The 21106-nt window shown below is 36.5% G+C and overlaps 3 protein-coding genes across 3 annotated transcripts; 2 read left to right on the top strand and 1 right to left on the bottom strand.

The window, feature by feature from the left end:
• Window positions 1–2805: 2805 nt before the first annotated feature.
• On the bottom strand, window positions 2806–7595 carry LOC132156223 (sarcospan-like). The gene is made up of 3 exons (XM_059565132.1): window positions 7010–7595; window positions 4361–4447; window positions 2806–3424 (listed from the first exon to the last, which is right to left on the bottom strand). The coding sequence occupies exons 1-3, from the start codon at window positions 7262–7264 to the stop codon at window positions 3065–3067; spliced, it is 702 nt and encodes a 233-aa protein (XP_059421115.1). The 5' UTR covers window positions 7265–7595; the 3' UTR covers window positions 2806–3064.
• Window positions 7596–8847: 1252 nt separating this feature from the next.
• On the top strand, window positions 8848–13051 carry LOC132156221 (class E basic helix-loop-helix protein 41-like). Its single transcript, XM_059565130.1, has 5 exons — window positions 8848–9240; window positions 9405–9468; window positions 9609–9716; window positions 9838–9949; window positions 10257–13051. Exons 1-5 carry the CDS (start codon window positions 9179–9181, stop codon window positions 11174–11176), a joined length of 1266 nt encoding a protein of 421 aa, XP_059421113.1. The 5' UTR covers window positions 8848–9178; the 3' UTR covers window positions 11177–13051.
• Window positions 13052–15088: 2037 nt separating this feature from the next.
• On the top strand, window positions 15089–20650 carry LOC132156222 (cathepsin D-like). The gene is made up of 9 exons (XM_059565131.1): window positions 15089–15278; window positions 16152–16308; window positions 17305–17428; window positions 18304–18422; window positions 18503–18702; window positions 18849–18971; window positions 19239–19383; window positions 19772–19870; window positions 20134–20650. The coding sequence occupies exons 1-9, from the start codon at window positions 15217–15219 to the stop codon at window positions 20293–20295; spliced, it is 1191 nt and encodes a 396-aa protein (XP_059421114.1). The 5' UTR covers window positions 15089–15216; the 3' UTR covers window positions 20296–20650.
• Window positions 20651–21106: the final 456 nt, after the last annotated feature.

Genomic DNA, 21106 nt, shown 5'->3' with positions numbered 1-21106 from the left:
TAAGCATGTGACAGTATTTTTAGACTACGTAGTTCTTTCTTTAAGCTTTGAAACGCATAGTGTTTTTTTTTTTTGTTTTTTTTTTTTTGCTAGCTTTAAGTTGGCACTATTAAATCTGTAGTAAAAGATGATAAAGTTGTACCTTACTTCCTTGTAATATTATTGGAATAATTTTATTGTAATTCTAAAAATATGTTCTAAAATTATGAATCTACAAGCTTGTGAAATCAAAGACAGTTTAATTGAAGTTAAGTCTGAGGAGTACGATTTTGATAATGAATTCTGGAGTAATTTCCATGAGATTAAAAAAAAAAATCTGTTGATTGCTTAACGGAATAGTTTACCTAAAAATGATTTACCATCCAAGATGTAGATAGATTTGTTTATTCATCAGAACAGATTTGGAGAAATTAAGCATGATATCACTTGCTCGCCATCATGAAGAAGAGATGACAAACACTCAGCTTTTCATTTCACAAGACATTCACAAGACATTAATTGATGGACTGGAATCGTGTGGATTACTTGTGACGTTTTTATCCGCTATTTGGACTCTCATTCTGACGGCACCCATTCACTGCAAAGGATCCGCTAGTGAGCAAGTGATCTAATGCTAAACGCTCAGAACTCCTGGTGTTTTTAGGGTACAGGACCCTGCCTGGTTACTTGAGAGTACAAAGACTCGCATCTGCTCGTGCCTTCACTCTGGCACGGGTTAAAATTAGCCCCTGACGGCTCCATTACAGCTCACAGCTGTCACTAAGCAGGAGACAGTCCAGCACGTCTGGAATGCTCCATCAGGGAGGAGAAGACAGTTCGTTGGATAACTGCCACTCTCACTAACTAATCGCTCATCTGTCGGGAGATGATAATAATAAAATAGAAACAAATGTCACGGATATAGCAGTTAGTTGATGTTCTATCATGCGGTTTATTGTACATATAAATTCAGTCTCCCCTTAGCATGCATGTCAATATTTGAATTGGTTTTAATGATGATAATATTTGATCCCTCTTTTTTTTAAAGTTCAGTCATGCATGTGCACAGTAAACAACATCCTGCATAAACACACTCATTAATCTAAATATACCACCCTCCCTTCCTTCTTTCTGCATGTGATAGGTCTGCATGTGATTGTGCGTGTTGTTGTCATGCTGGTTTGTCGGAGAGCAGATGAGATCTGTCACATGAGCATGTCTCAGAGCGGTGAGAGATCACCCCTGCTGCACTCTTTCCCAAAATGCTGCAGATCAGAGGGGGATTTTTCATTGGACTCAGCGTTCCTGCTTAATCTAATAAGTGTACAGAATGACTCGCTAAAGTTCTGCTGCAGAGGAAGAGGAGACAAGAATATAGATCTGTTACAGGAATAGTTCACCCAAAAATGTTTATTATGCCATTTATGCATCCTGATGTCATTCCAAAACCCTCTTTGACATTATTTTGTGGAATCCAAAAAGAGATGTTTATGAAAATGTTCACGCTGGTCTTGTCTATACAGTGAAAGTAAATGGTGACCAAATCTGTCAAGATCATTCACATTTTATAATTTTTTTAAATTAATTTTATTTAATTAATACTTTTATTCAGCAATGATGCATTAAATTGCTAAAAAGTGCCTGTAAATACTTTATAATATTATATATTTTTTAAATAATATTCAATAAAGAATCATGAAAAAAGTATGATGCTTAATACTGTTTTTTCCAACATGAATAATAGTAAGACATTTTTCTTGATCAGCAGATTATAATAATTTCTGAAGGATCATGTGACACTGAAGACTGGAGTAATGGCTGCTGAAAATTCAGCTTTGCCGTCACAGGAATAAATTATATTTTTAAATATATTCAAATAGAAAACAGATATTTTAAATTGTATTCGTATTTCACAATATTGCTGTGTTTCATACATATGAAATTCAGTTAATAATTTTAAAGGACATGCAACTGAATGATGAATGAGAGAGGGTTATGTAAATGCCTTTTATTAGAAATCGGCTCAAAGGAAAGATGAGTCATACAAAGCTTACATTTAATACAAGGGTGTTTTATTTTTTTTCTTCTGTGCTGAAGCATCATGTTGCATTTCTTCCAAACACCAGACTGAAGGTCTCTTTAAAGCAACAGACTCTTTTAACACCTCAGGCAGCTCTCTTCCTGTTGGCAGTGTTCATATCACTGTCTTTTTCATTTGGTTTATAAGCTTTATTGACCAGGACTTAATGATGAAAAACAGAGCTTTTTGATTTGATTGTCAGGCTTTACATTTTGCTCAATTTTCACCTGGCCACAAATATAAAATATGCAATAGGTCTATGTAAAATAAAAATGTTAAAGACCATTTGCCCTTCCATTGCATGAAAGTGGAGGCAGTGACCTGCTGTTTGTCTTAGTACCCCTTTGAACCCCCCCAGTCCCTGACTGACCGGCTGCATGAACTGTGACTTCAGTCCACAAGTCCGTCGAGCCTTGTCACTGGACACACCTATTATTTCTGACTGCTGTGTACACGGTGTTATATTTTAGAAATCACATTTCATCTAAGAAATGTTAAAGACTGTTGCTCCTGTGTATTCTCATGAACCACCAGGAATTTTGTCTCTGAAACAATGACAATAAACACCTGAAGCTAGATTAAGAGTAAAAGGTATTTGTGTGAATAATTGCATTTTAAGGTGTTTTTGTTTTTGGACCAAGCAAAATGTAATACTGGAAATTAAATACATTTTCATGCATGCCATTACTCATTTTCCTTAAATGTCAGGGGTTTCTGTGTGTCACTCACTGGTTTTATAAATAAAAATAAACCGTTAACCTCAACAAGTGTAAGTTTTCAAACAGCCAATGTAGAAAAATACAATAACTCTAAAGATTGCATAAAACTTCTGGAAATATTATAATATGGCAATAGAAACAGACTTTCATTCAATTGCTTTGATAAAAGGTTGCCTGGCATAAAACTCCCAGTATGGCAGACACTGTAGCAAACAGTTTCTTCTCTAAAGGCACAAACACTCCCACACTCCATATGTTTACTTCTACAGAGAAATCTCTCAGTGCCCTAAACTTTCTGCCAATTCTGGGTAGAAGGAGATCCCGTCTGAAGCCCAGCGAAAAACACCTGATACCTGTGCTTCCATACGAGGAAGGCCCCCACCAGGCAGACGATAGCCTGAGCCAGGTTCAGCACCATCTGCAGAAGGTAATACATGGGTAGAGTGCTTACGATAGCACTGCAGTCTGTCACACCGCTGTAGATGAAGGTGCGGGCGATGGGATCCTCAGGGTCCAGAGTGCACAAACAGTTCTCCCCCATTTCCTTGCAGCTGTAGCTTTTAGTCAGGGCATAATGGTAGCACTGGAAGGCAATGACCACTGCAGAAATGACCATCCCCATCGTGCACAGGAAGAAGTACATGAGCTTGGCAGGAGTGAGAGAGGGGTTACAGTCATTTGTGGTGATTAAGGCAAGGCAATGGAAATCAGATTTAAATAGACTAAAATGCCTATTCTTGTTCATTTAAAACCAGCTTAATGTTCTGACTTCTTGACTCAGAAATGTCAATGGTCCTTTAAATACAAAAAATATGCCTAATTACAGCAAACGAAACCGTTGACCTGAAATTTAGATTTTGTCATTGGCACACACATTCCAATGAGCTTGATATGAACAAAGAACTTCCAATTAGCCAATTTTTCCACTTACATTTACTTAATAAAGGTGTCGATTCAAGACATGAGTCAGCTTAAGATAAAAAATAACATAAATCAAATCCCAGATTCAATCTTATTATCAGCTCACTCATTGAATAAGTCCATTTCGAACAGCATCTCAGTTCGGTGAGGCGATTTGTTTACTGGAGAACCAAATTGGAAAAATAAATAAATGCACATGCCACAAACCACTTCAAATGATCCACTGAAAACAACTGACTCAAAGGAGCATCACTAATTCATTCAGAAGATTTGGAATATAGACTGAAAAGTGATATGGGCTACTTTTATTAAACTATTATGATGTTTTTGTTGAATGGCATAAAGAGCTGCATGGACATTGCACAAATCATATCCTTTTGTGTTGCATGGAAGAAAAACAATAATAGTGGGTTGGAATGATATGGGTGAGTAAATGATCATTACATGGTGAAATGGTTTTAATTTCTGAATGAATTGTTATTTTAAAATACAATGATATGAAGAATTATAAACTAATTCTAGGCCTGTTACTGGGTACCTTACTATATTTTTACCATAGAAGTAAATATATGTTTTAAAGTCCACTTGAAAAAGCATTTGCATATGAGGTGCAATCCTATTTCTCAGGTCATCCAAAAACTATACTTTAAATTTTTTTTACCTTTACAATAAATTGAGTCGTCGCTCTCTCATCAGGCATTCTGGTGATGCAGAAGAGGACAAATCCCAGCAGAGAAACCACAATCATCTGCAAAACACAGAGTATTTTTATAGAGTGCTGCAGTGATGACATATCTTTGTAGGCCAACCCGGAAATTAGCATCACCCTGGTTCCCTCAACAAAAACCCAATAGGATTTTTCCATTGGCTTTTGGATTATTGCAGAAAATTAGCTCTGTGACAAACAAATGTTTATGATTCTCACATGTTTGGTTTATCATGATAATCTTTACAAATGAACGCAACATTTGAATCCTAAATACAATACAACCAAATAAAAAAATAAAACGGACCAGAAGTGCTAAAATGCTAAAATGTCATTTAGACCCCAAATGTACAATATATGATCCAATCACATGCTAAGTTTTATTAGGCCTTTTGGAGGGTGATCATGTGCCTCTCAGAGTCTGTTGTTGAAAATGTTGCCATTGTTGTCATGAACACATCCCAGTGTATTGGGTTGCTCTAATCTTATTTGCCGCGCAGCAGACCTCCAAAGTTCTCTATATCTGCCAGACTTGTTATGAGCCAACCATAACCCTTATTGTAATCAGCATTGTGCAACTCTGCATTGAGTTTTCATCTGATAATATAGTGACTGCCACTGCAAACTGAATAGCTTGACCCCCCACCCTCTGAGATATATTTATCTCTCACGCTTTTTATCTCCGTCTTTTCTTCTCTCTCTCTCTCTCTCCATTTTCCCTGCTCTCTTTCTCAGCATGATTGGAGTCTTGTGACTAGCGTGTGGTATCTAATTTGATTGTTTTTCCCAGGTTCTGAGGCAGAGAAGTCCTGGTGACCTCAGCGTTTTCTCTAGGAACACCAGCACTGGTCTTGTGAAGCCTGAACTTGAGATGCTCCCTGATCTACATTATCACTCCAGTATGTGCGTCCATGAATTCGAATGTTTGTATCCAACACAGCCATCTCATAAAGACATTATTTTATGTTTTATTGCCACAATAGCTAATGTTTGACACAATGAAACAGTTATATACTGGGTTTTGTGTGGCATTCAGAATTAAACAAAGAATGCGTTTTACATTTTGTTGAACGGAAGTAGCAAATAGTATTTAGAAATGTTAATTACAAATGAAAAGAAATTCAAATGTAATTTTTAAAAAGAAAGCCAATTTCGTAACATTTTAAAATAAGGTTATACGTTTAACATTAACTACTTTGGTTACCATGAACTTCCTATTAAAAATATTTCTGAAGCATGTTATTTTCACTATTTACTTACGTTAATATTTTTTACATTTATATTTTTAACAATTATATTCTGTTAATATGGACCTCAGCTAATATGAAGTAACAAATAACAGGTGTATTTTTTATTTACTAACATTAGCAAAGAATATTAAATAACAAACGCATTGCTCATCACTCAATATTAATTAATGTGTTAATTAACAACAACAAAAAAATGGGACCTAACAGTAAAGTATTTGCCAGCAACTAAATCTTTGCTTGACACAGTCTTGTTCAAACGTTTTGAAAAAGTTACATAGAAAACATACTGTATTATCGAGATCAGACAAGAATGTTGAGCAATATTCTATAAAAATTCTCTTTTTTTATCACCTCGTGTTCTTTTAATTATCACAGGTATTTGTATTTCTTTTTGTAAGTGATTGACCATAGTCCTCATTGATCTGAGCTTATGCATGATGTCATGTTTAAAACCAATAAATAAATGAATAAAATTTTTAAATTTGGGGGTGGTGTTAGCGCAGTGGATAAGACATGCCTGTGGTGTGAGAGACCTGGGTTTGAATCCACTGTGAGACACCAATGTGTCCCTGAGCAAAACACTTAACCCCTAGTTGCTCCAGAGGTGTGGGACCTCTGACATATATAGAAATTGTAAGTCGCAAGCGTCAGCTAAATGAATAAATGTAAATGTTAATTTTATCATTTGGGCAATGTTCACTCAAAAACTGAGGTGCATAAGCTTAGATCAATGAGCCTACTACCAATCTGTAAAAAAAATATATATATAAAAATACAAAACCTATGCTAATTGAGAAAAGAAAAGAAATGCATGTCTGCACAAAGAGATTGCTTTGAATCTTTTGAAGAATTGTTTTCTATTTATAAAGATTCTCATAAAAACATACAGCTGACTCATTTTTAGTAGCATTTTTATCTTAAGTAACGGGTTGCTTTTAAACTTTACATTTTTTTTTTGCTGTAGGCTTCAGTGAATAGATACTGTACTTCTCTGAGCAAAAGCGAGAAGCACGAACACTCTGTAAACCACTGCTGAACAAGCAAAATCCACTGATTAGCATATAAGCTTGTACTCTTTTCCAGATTTCTTGCAACATGATATTCTCATTCGACAATTTTATGTCAGCTTTAAAACTTGTAATTCTATTTAGGAATGTATTCACTGTTTTCAATAATATGTTATTTTGGACATGCATACATGCTCTCTGTATCATTGTTTATGCATGCTTTTGTACAGTATGGCAGTGTGGCCAATGGATCTGATATGAGACGGCCTCATGCATGGCCCTGAAATAGTAAACAAGGTATGCTGGGAGTTGAGGGAAAGGTAGATGAAGAGCAAAAGGAAGCTTACAATAATGCCGGCCCAATGGGGCGTCTCCCTAGGCAGCAGAGAGGAGCTAATGGCAACCATTAGGAAGGCCACAGCAGCTACTGCGATGCCCAGCAGAAGCTGTAACAGAGCGACCAGCAAAGGAAAGCGACAGCCACAACATTTTTGGGCTTCCTCCAGCACTGAGCCTCCAGTTTCTGCTTGTCCCTTCTTCTCCTTGCCAGCGTTTGCATTGCCTCCTCCAGTCGACCCCATCGGACTCGTCCCCGACCCCATAATTCCTCCTGTCTCGTGCTGAGGTTCTTAATCTTCCTTTGAGGCCGACTGGACGTTCTTGTACTTGCCCTCTATCTCTTTGTCCTTCCTTTTCTTTCTCGCCTGCCGTTTCTTTTGCTCTCTCTAGCTGGACTGCTCCCTTGCCCTGCTTTTCCCCTCCCTCCTCACTGGAGGCTTCTCTCCCTACGCGATCCCTGCTATTCAGAATCAGAAAGGACTCTGAACTAATATGGAAAACATTTGGAGCAGATTCCACAAGAGCCACATATAGAGCACAGAAAAGGAGACGGAAAGGAGGGAGGGTTGAAAAGGAGAGGGAAGACATAAAGGGGGACTCCAACACACGACAACTTCTAGTCTCACTGAAACTAATCAGGAAACAGGGATCTAATAGAGCAGAAACAATTCTTGTCTCTGGCAAACATGTGGCAGAGTGCTTGAGTCCCGCTACCTTCTGTATCACACTGTGCAATCTATTCATAACAGCGTGAAGTCAGTCACATGATTTTGATGAAGTTACGTGACCCGCAGGCATGTGAGCGGGTTACAGTTAATCTCTTATGAATATTGTTAGAGAGTGCAGATATGCTACGTGTTAATTTCACTTTGGGTTGATTACGGAAAGTCTCTAACTATATGCAGGTCATGTTTCTTATAATGAATATGTCTGTATTCACCTAGACCTTTCATAAAACTCTATTCATTTTTATATTTCTATATAGAGTATGCTGGGTAAACGGATTTATAATCTTGTAATGGCTACATCTGAAGGCTGGATATTGACAGAATGTGATCTATTTTCAGCCAGACTATACTGCGAGCTTATTCTATGTGCTGTTGTGTTATGTCACCCCATTTCAGAGGGCATGTAGGCAAAGCAATCTCAGTGGATCTAGATGTTAGTTCAAGCTAAACATGCTGCACTGAACTTCAGAAAAGTTCACATTTTAAAGCTGCAAATAAATTTGTCATAAAATATTAATATATATAAACTGATGAAATATAGCAGGTAATCTATATGCATATCTTTAAATATATTAATTTTAAAATATATTGATGAAATGTAAACACTTCAGGTAAAATCAAATTTTTAGAGATTACTAGTCCATGATTGCAACGAATAATAAAATATTAATCAAATAATAAATATAATAATAATATTTTATAATAATACTATTTCTGAGCTGAAGCATAATTATGTTTATCCCCAAAGATATGAATTATCAGCCTAGACAAATAGGGATAATGATAAAAAAATAAAAGCAAGATTAAAAAAAAAATAGCCTTTAGCCAAGTTAGGCTAATAAATGTTTAAATCATTGTTTACTTAGTATGAAGATCTTTAGGGAAGTCCCAAATTGGAAAGACGGGAAAATAAAAAATAGACTATGGTGTTTTAATAACAAAACGTTTTCATTTTACGTAAGTTCACTGGTTAATAATTCTAACTAGTATTATATATAATAATTACATGTCTAATATATATCTTTATTTATATTAAATACTTGTAAATTATATAAGTAGCATATCTTGGTATTTTACATTTAGATGTGTAGATGTCATGCTTGAGACCTCAAATACAAATATTTTAATGCGTCTGAGCGATATGCCGTGGTTTTATTTTTCGGCGTCTCTTCAGCAATAAACTGTCAACTTTCAAGCCCATTAAATACCCGGATTCTAGAGCTGGTGCAGTTTACACGTGAGTCAGCGCGCGGTTCCTGTGAAGGCGCGCGTGCGCGGTGAGTGCGCGAGAGCACTGGGCAAAGTGGCAGCTGAGCTCAGGCAAGCGCGCGCACACATCGTCATTCAGAGGTGCTGCGCGATATCGGACACAACGCACTGCTGCTCCGCTGGCACTGGATTAACGAAACCTGATTTTAAAAGAGCTACTCAAGAAAGGGGGACAAAGTTATGGATGAAAGAATACCGAGAATGCAAGGCAGACAGTTCCTGGATCACGCGGATTTCTTGGGGTAATTTTGATGTTGTTTTGATTTTTAATTAACGCAACAATTGTTAACGTTTTTTATTTTTAATTTTTATTTTTTAATTTTTAATTTGTGAGGTTGGTGGCGAAAATAATAGATTGGCTTTTTAAAAATATTATTTTTTTATTTTATTTTTATTTTTTTTTTAGGGTTGAATATTCGTCTCTCTACATGTGCAAATCCAAAAGAGGGTTGAAGAGAGAGGAAGGAAAGGTAAGCAAACTGTGGACCCGTGATGGAAACGTGATGTCCGTCAAGTTTACGTAACACTTTGTGTCGCTAGTTTTTAATAATCCGAGTGATAATTATTACTTTAAGAACTTTTTGCAATGGCTAATGCTTATTGTTCGCAGGACGCGTATAAGTTACCACACAGACTGATCGAGAAAAAGAGGAGGGACCGAATAAATGAATGTATTGGACAGCTGAAAGATTTATTACCAGAACATCTGAAACTTACGGTAACTTAAGTCACTTGAATTGTGTTTGGTCTAGTTTAAATGTGTTTTGTAATTTTAGCTCACCCGCATAAGGAAAGCAGGAAAGTGGGCAAATATGATAAATGATCGTATTGTCTTATAGACTCTAGGTCACTTGGAAAAAGCGGTAGTTCTTGAGTTGACGCTGAAGCATTTGAACGCTTTGACAGCCGTCACAGAGCAACAGCACCAGAAGATCGTCGCTTTACAGAACGGTAAATTACATAATGTGCAACCCACACGATGCAATCATAGAAACATCAATACCACATCAAGTAAAACAGTAAATGGAGCTTAAAGTACAGTACTTTAACAAAAATAGATGCACATATAGCTGCAATTATGCATATGCTATTTATTTCAATTATGCTGCTTATATATCTTGTTTTACAGATCACTTTATTGTTTCATGTATTTATATGTAGAGTTCTTAATATCTATCTATCTGTTTATTTGTCCGTCTGTCTGTATGTTATTTAAAAAAAATGTATGACAGGACTTTTTGTCTCTATTTTATGACAGGGGAGCGATCATTGAAGTCCTCCCTCGAGGCTGACTTAGACGCCTTTCACTCAGGCTTTCAAGCATGTGCCAAAGAAGTCCTGCAGTATATGAACAAGGTGGAGAACTGGACGGCGCGTGAGCAGATGTGCACGCGACTCATCAACCACTTACACAAAGTTTCCGCACAGTTCCAGCTGGGCGCGGGGATACCGCAGCAGCCGTTGCCAGGCGACGACGCTCCAGAGCGGGACGCGCAGAGAGATACTCAAGCCAACTGCGTCCCTGTCATCCAGAGGACTCAGAACCTCGAGCTTAACGAGAACGACACGGACACCGACAGCGGATACGGAGGAGAGGCAGAGAAAGGCGATGGAAAATTCGAGAAAGGATGTGACACGGCCAAAGGAGTAAAGATCAAGCAGGAGTTCGGAGATGAACGTGTCACCAAAAAAGCCAAAATGAACTGGTCCGCAAACGGTGCATCAGATTCCGCCAACACCCGGCCGGACGTGGCGTTAATGAACTCTTTAATTGGAATGACGGGTGTTGGTGGACAACAAACTCCTTTTTGCATGCCGTTTTACTTCATAAACCCGTCTGCAGCATCGTACATGCCTTTGTTTGATAAGAGTCACTTGGAGAAGTTGGTGTATCCAGCAGCGGCGGCGTTGACCACCCCGTTCCCTTGGTTTTACCCCGGGATTCCCACACACACCTCCGCAGCAGCCGCAGCTGCTGCTGCCATCGCTTTCCCCAGTGCACCCACCGATAAAACCTCTGGATTTAATGCAGCATCCTTAAAAGATGACGAGCCGCCATCTCCCGATGGTGACCTGTCCAACGAGGCTGACCTGGCCTCCTCTGTGTCTGGGGATCATCATGGCTCAGAGAGTAATGGCATTCATCAGCCCCAAAGAAATGAAAATGATGGTACATGAAGCTGATCGTTTGACCTTTGAGTGCACAATAGTCTGCTTGTAAAATTGCTATTTATCTGTTTCTCTTAATTTAATTGTCACTATTTACTATAGTGTTTCTAAGGATTTCCAAGCAAAGGCTGTTTTTTTTGTGTGTGTATTTTTACATTATTATTATGAGGATTCAAAATTTCAAAACAAATTGCTTTATCTTTATTTTTTTTAGGGAGAATGGGGGACATTGTAACAGCCAGTGCCTTTTGCACTGATTCCTTGAGAGATTTGAATGAAAATCCAATTGTCTGCAACTTTTATGTTCTTTATGTCTCGCCATCCAATGGCATATAAGTACTGATTGAAAATGTGTGAAATCTCAGACTTTGCTCTGGTTTTTTGTTTTCTTTTTCTTTTTGTTCCTCTGTTGTTGTAGTTGCTTTTTTATTTTTGATGAAGAAACTTAGTTTAGTGAAGTACATATGAATCTTCTTTAAGCTCAAGAATGGCGCTTGTCCTAGCGGAACGTTCATTTCAAAGATTTGGAAGTCACATATTGGACTCTTGGATGTAATGTTTGATACTGACCTCAAGCAGGCTGGTGTGACTGCTGCAGTATTTGTCAGATATATAACTTTCTATAATAGTACAACTGGATTTCGGTTGTTTTTTGCTCTTTTCACAGTTCAGTGCTTGAAAGGGTCACCTACATACCTCAACATACCGTAGTGTTTGGGCCAGGACTCATTTCTTAGAGATGCTCCTCTGGTAGGGGTGTTGACAAAATGTTTCAAGTGATTTTAATTGGACAAATGGTGTGAGCCACAACCCTCTGATGTAATGTTACAGCAGTCCCCATCTCTCTCTCTCTCTCTCTCTCTCTCTCTCTCTCTAACAATTATTCTGAATCTCTTGTGAAGAATGACAGGACCAATCACCTTTCAGTCATCACTGAGAGTGCTATGACAACAATCTGACATCATTGCCCTGTGTCAGCTCTAGCAAAAATGTGCAAGGTATAATAGCACCTTATGGAACTTTGATATTGAATGTAATCTGTGTTCTTTTGGTAGATATAAAAGTTTATACTGTATATATTCTGATAAAAGCAGTTGTTTAATCCAGAGGTAAAGTGCACTTCCTTGCCTTCTCAGTTTTCGAACACAATCCTCACTCTTTGTTTTGAAGCCAATGCCCATTGAACTCAAACTATGATATGTTTTTCTGAAGGAAATCTTCTTAAATACAAGACAGGTGTTGGAATATATGCATCTATAAATGTATGATATCATAATGTTCTTGAGCTGGCGTATTCAAACGTGAGCTGGCTCATTTTAGTCTGAGACAGCTGTTGGAAATTTTGTAAGGTGAAACCTTTAAAGAGATGTGATTATATCAAATGTGTTTTGCCTTTTCTGAAACTTTGTCACTATTCATGACCTCAAAAAGCTGTATGCTTTTGGGTCATGCTGTGTATTGTACAAATGTTGTGGAGCACTGTAAAACATGACATGAATAAACATGTAAACGGACCTTTTAGATTGGATGGATCTTAACAATAATGAGATCAAGGAATTTTATTGAATGTGTTTCTGTTTTAGACCTGGTTTTATGAATGCATAGGAACAGTGATGTACCAGCTGCCATTTATTTCTGCATTGTAACAGTTCATAGGCCCCATAGTGTCTTTGCCTCAACTGTCATTTGCCTAAACAGTGGCATGTGGATGTATATAGTTTGTGAATATGCTGTATGTTTAATGTTCATGTTGTAGAAGAAATCTGTGGATTTTTTAAAGGATAAACTGAACGACTGCTGCACATTTCCTTAATGCTTTACACATTTGCTGTTTGAAATTATGCAGCTCAGTTATCAAATAAACATAAGCTCATGTGAACAAAATGCTATCACCCCCTTCATTTATTTCAGCAGTGAAATGCACATCATAGTTACACAGTAAAACACTTAAACAGACTGACAGCATCATTAAGGCTTCATTACAGCCAAGGTTGAAGGATGCATGTGACACTCAGTCCATTAGTGTTATTTTCAACATGAACTGCCCAGAAACAGCCACTTACCTACAGCTGACATCAAGAGATCTGCTAGCTATATGTCAACAGATTTTATGCATAGTTAACATTAACAAGAAAAAATAAAAATCAGTTACTCTGAAACTGTCTCTATTAATATTTTTTAACTCACCCATCATTTGGATCGATAAATGTTTACACAAAGTATCATGTGATTAACTAAACTGGCCATTTATACTGTTATTAATCAAAATATCAATATAAATAAATATATACCCTCCAACAAAATGATCTTTTATACATTGAATTAGTTTTATGTTGTTTATGTCTTGATGTGGGTGTTTTTTAGTCTGAAAATCAGCTGACATGAGATTCACAATACTGAAATGTAAAAACAGCCCAGTACAAGTTCACATTATATGAATCCCTCCAAGTTATTTGGAATGTGCATCTGTAAAATGTAGCATTATTGCTCATAAAGTAAGTGTCTGTAAATCATAGCTTGTGGGAAATAAAAATGCAACCCAAAAACAAGGACCCAGCTATTAAATGCTTATGTAAACATTTAGTAATAGATTTAACCATATTGTTTCTGGAATGCTTATGTAATGGACTGAGTAAATAGTAGTGGTTGCAATGAACTGGAGAGAGTGCTACATATTTACTTCAAGACACCCATGTTGGGGACGTGAAAAGTGATAAGGGGTATTTGGTCTTATATTTCAGCACTGAGTTATGCTGAGCAAGTTAAAGAACACAAACCTGTAAAAATGTGTAGATTCTGCTGTGCTGCCAGTCCCTCATCACATTTTCAGACTGCAGTGAGGACATGATCGAGATCACACTGACATCCAGCGGTAAAACGGCGAAGTCGCATGTAATTTATAGCATTAATTTAAATGTTTAAATAATATATTAAATAAATAAGATGTAGGAAATCATCTGTCCTTATTAAGTAATTATAAGGGAAACAGTGATAAAACACGCAAGTATTTCTCTGTTTAGCGTTTGGAGAACTTATTCTCCTATGAGTAGGCTACACTTTCATAGATTTTTCAACTGTGTAATAGATCTGTGTGAATTTTCTTTCAATATTTATTGTTATTCACCAATTTAATAATTAAAAAATAAAATGGAAATAAATAAATAACTTTTAAATCGACAAATTTATAGACATTTACATTATTATTATTTTTTTTTAAATTCATGATATGGTATGTAGTTAAATAAAACAATAAATCCGTTTTAAATCGGAAAATAAACTGACATTAAAAATTGTCTGCTTATTTAATAATGTTTTAAAACGTAGTTAAATAAACCAATAACATAGTAATATAATAAATGTGTAATAGCCTATTATATCACAAATATTAAAACACATTAAATAAAAATGGTCCTTTCTATTAATTAGTCCATCTAAATGTGATTAACTTATTTAAATTTTTATGTTTGAAAGACTAAACTGATAACTTATTCCTTTAATTTAAGTGTCTCTCCTAGTCCTCCACAGTTTTAGCTAATGCAAATATGTCTGCAAATTATGTCTACATTTATAGGGGAAATCGGAAATAAATGATCAGGACCAGTGTCAACCAAGTCAGCACCATTTAATTCCAGCTTTATCAGATGTATGATTATTTTAGATGTAGCTATTTAGCAATTTGTATTAATATAAAAATATTTAGATATTTAGTTGGTTCATCTATTTATATTACATACATTTAACATTTCGGTTTAATTAAAATGTGATTAATTTTATTTATAAAATTTATTACGAACACAAAGTAATACGATTAATTACATTTTGACGCCCTTAATCTAACAACTATTCCCCTATTATTGCGCAGAAACCAGCGCAGCCGTGACATTCTTCAAAGCACCATCACATGACTGTGTGCACGCGTTGCCCGGCAGCGCTATCGCAGTCAGCTGACTGCAGCCGTTTGTCCTACATAATAGATCGCACACTACAACACTCTCTCAACACATATACTACTCCTCAGGAGCTTTAACTAGTCCTGACGGCTCGCCAACATGAGAATCGCCTGTCTGCTGCTAGCTGCTGCCTTTTTGTGGACGACCGACGCGATTGTTCGGTAAGGTCGAACAAACAAACTTAACAATAACAATAACAACACAATCCGACCATTATAGCTAAACCACACAGTGCGAGCTTTGTTTTTCTTTCACTGGGACTAGTCTGTTTTTTTATATTATCCTGTAATTTAACAAACAATAGTTGTCTCTGAAAACTTTTCGTGAACCATTGTAAAGTACCCAGGGATTGTTGTAGGTTTCCTACTAACTTAGACAGAGATTGATCGTTTGTGACTCGGCAGAAACTGAAATCTGTTTATAGGTAAGTATGAAGGGCCCTTTAAAATTCAACCTTTCCGAATCCAATTTAGTGCACTTAAGCTGACAGATCTCACCCCAGCTGGCTCAAAAACACGTGGATATTGTGTATATATCATGGCCATTAATCACTTGATTTCAGTTCTTATGGTGGAAGCCCTTTGCTTTGTTCTTGTTTTGAATGTTAGAAATTGACCTGATTGAAAGTAACGCACTGTATTAGATTCATTTTGACTCCCCACCCAAAGTCCAAAAAAAAAAACACAGATTTTATTGCATCACATCTTGTCATATACATGCAGTGAGTGAGTAATTAAATCAAGTAATTCATTTAAAGAAATTATTTATCTCTGCATTGTATGCATAGAGAGCAATTGGCAAAGTTTTTTCCCCAGCTTACATTTGTTTAGTTTTTCCCCCATCCCTTTTCAAATCAAATGACATTGCGTTATCTAAAAACTTGAGTTCGGCATGATGAAGAGGGTGGAAAGGAGACTTGGCTTGCTTTTCGCATGAGAATGTTTGTAGTTCGCTGCAGGGGATGTGGTTATGCCTGTAAGATAGCTGAACTTTGCACACTTTATGTTGATGTTTCTGTGTCTGTTTCTCTCCAGGATTCCTTTAAAGAAGTTTCGTTCCATCAGACGGATACTGAGTGACTCTGGCAGAGCTATAGAGGAGCTTGTGGCTGCTTCTGCACCCTTGAAATACAACCTGGGATTCCCAGCAAGTAATGGTCCCACTCCAGAAACCCTCAAGAACTACCTTGATGTGAGTACTGCTTGTTAATGGCATTTCTGCTGTTTGTGTTGTCGTACATGAATCCGCATTAATCTAGCAAATTTAATAACAATAGCCTATAATCATTTACCAAACATCACTAGTTGGCCTGTTTTTTTTTGTTTTTCAGAAGATCACTAAGTTGTGTGTGGTGGTATTGTAAATCAGTGTATTTGTTATTAGAGGCATGTGAATGTCTGCACTCTTTTTGACCGCAGCGCTTGTACAAAGCTGTACTGTACATCCAGGAAGTTGCAAAAATGAGGACAAGCAGTTGTTAAAGTTTAACCTACAGTCCATTTGCTTAATCATATCATATGATTAATAAATTTCACTATGTCCGTTAAAATGTGACTGACAGTAGGAAAAAGTGAACTTGAAACCTGTTCTGTCTTTATTCAGCAAAAAATAAATAAAAAAAATAAGGTACTGGTCCATTTCCTGTAATAAGCTCTAATGGACAGCATGATGGTTTGTTTTACTGTGTCAGACAGCTGGTCATGAGATTATTTGTCATGCTTCTCAAATAATACATCTACCACAATAAGCAACAACAATCCTCTTTGACAGGCTTAGGTAATTGATGCAAGTTCTTTAGTGTCAAAGATCACATTAATGTTTGTATGATATACATAATGATTCAAGAAGAGGTTTTGTCCTAAATTTCTTATTTTATTTCTTTCCTTTTTTTTGGTAATCTTTACATTTGTTAAAAAAATGTAGGTTGGCGTTTATTTGTAATAAATTGGAATATCAATAACTTTGTAAAAATGAGATATTTAGTTCGGAATTAACCTTGTGACATTTATTGCATTTAAAGAAAATGAAATTCAGATTTTAAGTTCACAGTGAATTATTAATATCTGCATGCATTTTTCTTTTTTTCATAAAGACCTAGTAATTCTAAGCTTGTGTGAAAATGTTTTAGTTCTACTACTGTCTGTTGTGGCATTGAATTTTGAATGATTTGAGGGTTTTTGTTTACAGGCTCAGTACTATGGAGAGATTGGTCTTGGCACTCCTGTCCAGACCTTCACTGTGGTGTTTGACACAGGATCCTCCAACCTGTGGGTGCCATCAATCCACTGTTCCCTGACTGATATTGCCTGCTGTAAGTCCACAGAGAGCCTAGGAATTTTATTTCAGTTTTACAGTATTATCAGATCAGTGTTGCCTTTAAATTGGTAAGAGTAAAATACACACACACACACACACACACACACACACACACACACACGTTATAGTATTGTAAAATAGTTGTTTTGATGTCAAGAACAACATATACTGGCAGGTTTAAGGAAACTCGTTTTTTTTTTTTTTTATATTGTTTCATTCTGTGTTTTCAGACTAGACCACAATTAACTTTGTAAACACATTTTAAAGCAATTATTTTTTGTTGTTGCTAAAACAAGAATCCATTTCAGTGTGGCCAAATGTTGCTCAAGTTCTCTGTGGCCTCATTTTAGTGAACTTGTAACAAGTTTGTTCCTGTAGTCTGAACAAGAACTTGTCAGTGATTGTATCTCACCCTTTCAAAGTAGTTCAGTGGTGCATTTAACTCTTGCAGTACAAGAGTCTTGCAAATCAGACAAGGCCTAAATGCTTTACTTGGTGTGAATATTTGGATGCTTCATGGATGGATGTGGCATAAAATTTACTTGCCCACATTTTGCACTTTTTAGAAATTCATTTTAACAGTAAACACAGCCTGAAGGCCTATGCCTAATATATAATTAAAAGCATTTAAATGCATATATTAAATTTATTACCTTTTAGTTCAAATTTAAGTGCCATTTTTCTGCTAAAGGATAAAAGCCCTGACACGAAATATAAGGTCAATAATTGGTCTCTTTGAGTTTTGGACACAGTAGCTAGAAGAGTGTGATAAATACTGTTACTATATTGTGTATTTATATACAGCTGGAGCACTGTGTGTATACTAAAAAAAAAAAGTATTTAACTGAAGAATTACTTTTAACCCTGTAGTGCTTCATCACAAATACAATGGGGGCAAGTCAAGCACCTATGTGAAGAACGGGACTGAATTTTCCATACAGTATGGTTCCGGAAGCTTGTCTGGGTATCTCAGCCAGGACACATGCACGGTAGGAATCATCATTTTTTTTTGTTTGTTTTTTTGTCACCTGAAGTGTTGAAAGAAACCAAACTGTTACTTCTCTTTTAGGTTGGGGATATTGTAGTTGAGAAGCAGATATTTGGAGAAGCTATCAAACAGCCAGGAGTAGCCTTCATTGCAGCCAAGTTTGATGGTATTCTCGGCATGGCTTATCCTCGCATCTCTGTGGATGGGGTTCCTCCTGTTTTTGACATGATGATGAGCCAGAAGAAAGTAGAGAAAAATATTTTCTCTTTCTACCTGAACAGGTACATGCATTTGTTTAAGCCATCCTCATCGGTCCAAGATTTTTATGAAATGAATAATTACATGTCAGCCTGCCATAAACATGCATTTGATGCAGTAATTTTCAGGCCTGATTTCTGTGGATGACCCTGTTTTATTTGTCTGACAGAAACCCTGACACCCAACCTGGTGGTGAGTTGCTCCTTGGAGGCACAGACCCCAAATATTACACTGGAGACTTTAACTATGTGGACATCAGCAGACAGGCCTATTGGCAGATTCACATGGATGCGTAAGAGATTTTTGGGTCTTTGTATTGTGTAATGCAGTGGTTCTTATTTTTTTATATAAATGTTTATAAATTAAAGCCAGGAAACTTAATTTTAGGCAAGAAGGTGTCTAATTTCAAATTATCAACCGATTCTGACCAAACTACTGGTCTGGAAATATGCTGGTCTGTCATGTGAGAGGCAAGAATTTTACCACTGAACCAACCAAAGGCAAAAAATCCCTTTGACAGTAATCTAGTGTTGACAGTGCTCTGTGTTTGTTTGTGTAGCATGAGCATCGGCACTGAGCTGACTCTGTGTAAAGGAGGATGTGAAGCCATTGTGGACACTGGGACGTCTCTGATCACCGGCCCAGCTGCTGAAATCAAAGCCCTGCAGAAGGCTATTGGTGCAGTCCCTCTGATGCAGGGAGAGGTAATGCAACTTCTAATGTTTATAATTCTACATTGAGGTGTTGTGACTTGAATAGATTTCTGTTCAGATCTATTCAGTTATTTTTTTTAGAAATAAAAAACTTGAAAAGAACAGCGAATTAAATTTGAAATAGAAATCTTTTGTAATATTAAAATTGTCTTTGCTGTCACTGTTGATCAATGTAATGCATTCTTTCTGAATAAAAGTATTAAATTTTTAAACAAAAATCGTACCTTAAAAATATCTAGTTTTATAAAAAAAAAAAAAAATTTTACAAGACTGGTCAACAAAGTATTCATGCATGGCAAGTTGTTATTAATGGTAGCTTCCTTATTGAAATGTATAATGATTTGATAATGTTCTCTAACTAAACTCGTTTTCTCTGTAGTATATGATAGACTGTAAAAAAGTGCCCACACTTCCCACCATCTCATTCGTCCTGGGTGGAAAGTCTTACTCACTGACCGGAGAACAGTACATACTCAAGGTCAGTCCTAGTTTGTCACCTAAGTGCTGTTGCTGTGGTGTGGTACCTTGCATCAGCAGAGCTGTGAAATTGAGGTGTTGTTTTTGACAAGGTTGTGCATGAGTCAGGATATATAAAAAAAAATACATGTACCTGGAGATTTATTTTCTTGTAAATCACATGCAGCTAGCCAAGTATTGTTTGAGCAAACACTGAAGCGTTTCTTGGTGATCACAAAAACATTTTAAAGATGGCATCTCTTTGTGTTTGTATGTGATTTACAGGAAAGCCAGGCTGGAATGGAGATCTGTCTGAGTGGATTCATGGGCCTGGATATCCCACCCCCCGCTGGACCCCTGTGGATTCTGGGTGATGTGTTCATTGGGCAGTACTACACTGTGTTTGATCGAGAGAATAACCGAGTGGGCTTTGCCAAATCCGTATAAGCCCAACTGTCGACCTTAACACTTAAGATGTGTCATGAGAGTAATAAGAAATCTAGGAATTTGTCATCTCTGCTTAAGTGAGACAGTAGCGGTATGATTGTTGTTTTGCACTGCTTTTAACCTTCAAATGTTTTCGTTTTAAAGAGGCATGTGGAGATGAAATGATTCAGGGAAAAAAGTTACACTCATTTGATTTTTAGCTGAGGCTTCTTTGAATATGTGATTGAAATGCAGTTTTCACATTTTATTTTCATGTCATTGATTTTAGACACTACCTGTTTTAAGATTTTTATTGATGAAAATGACCTTCCAATGGCTGAAGGAATCAAAATGGACAATAAAGGTTTTAAACCCATCTATGTTGTTACTTTTTTTTATTTTTTTATTTAAAGGGACACATGATATATTTTTACCATTGCTGTGTCTCATTTCGGTGGCTGTGTCCTCCAGAGGTCGCATTTGAAGGCTGCATACGTCATCGCGGAAGTCTCATTTAAGAGAAGTAACCGTTAAATTGCAAAGTAAAAAATAAACTATAGTATTTTAAACATCACAAGGAATAACAGTCAATTTTATTATGATTACTTTTCTTAAATGAGATTTCCCCGATGACGTATGCAGCCTTCAAATGCGACCTCCGGAGGACGCAGCCTCCGAAATGAGACACAGCACATATCAGTTCTGGTAATAGAGATTTTATTATTAGTACTATTATTATTTAAAATGTATTTATTGATATTGGATGTATAATAGCCAAAGACTTTGCCCTCACTTTAAATTCATATCTAAAAGTGTTAAAAATAAATATATA

This window comes from Carassius carassius, chromosome 13 (genome assembly GCF_963082965.1).
Source record: "Carassius carassius chromosome 13, fCarCar2.1, whole genome shotgun sequence".
NCBI lineage: Eukaryota > Metazoa > Chordata > Actinopteri > Cypriniformes > Cyprinidae > Carassius > Carassius carassius.
The sequence above is the reverse complement of the archived record's forward strand: the minus strand, read 5'-3'. Positions and strand labels throughout refer to the sequence as shown.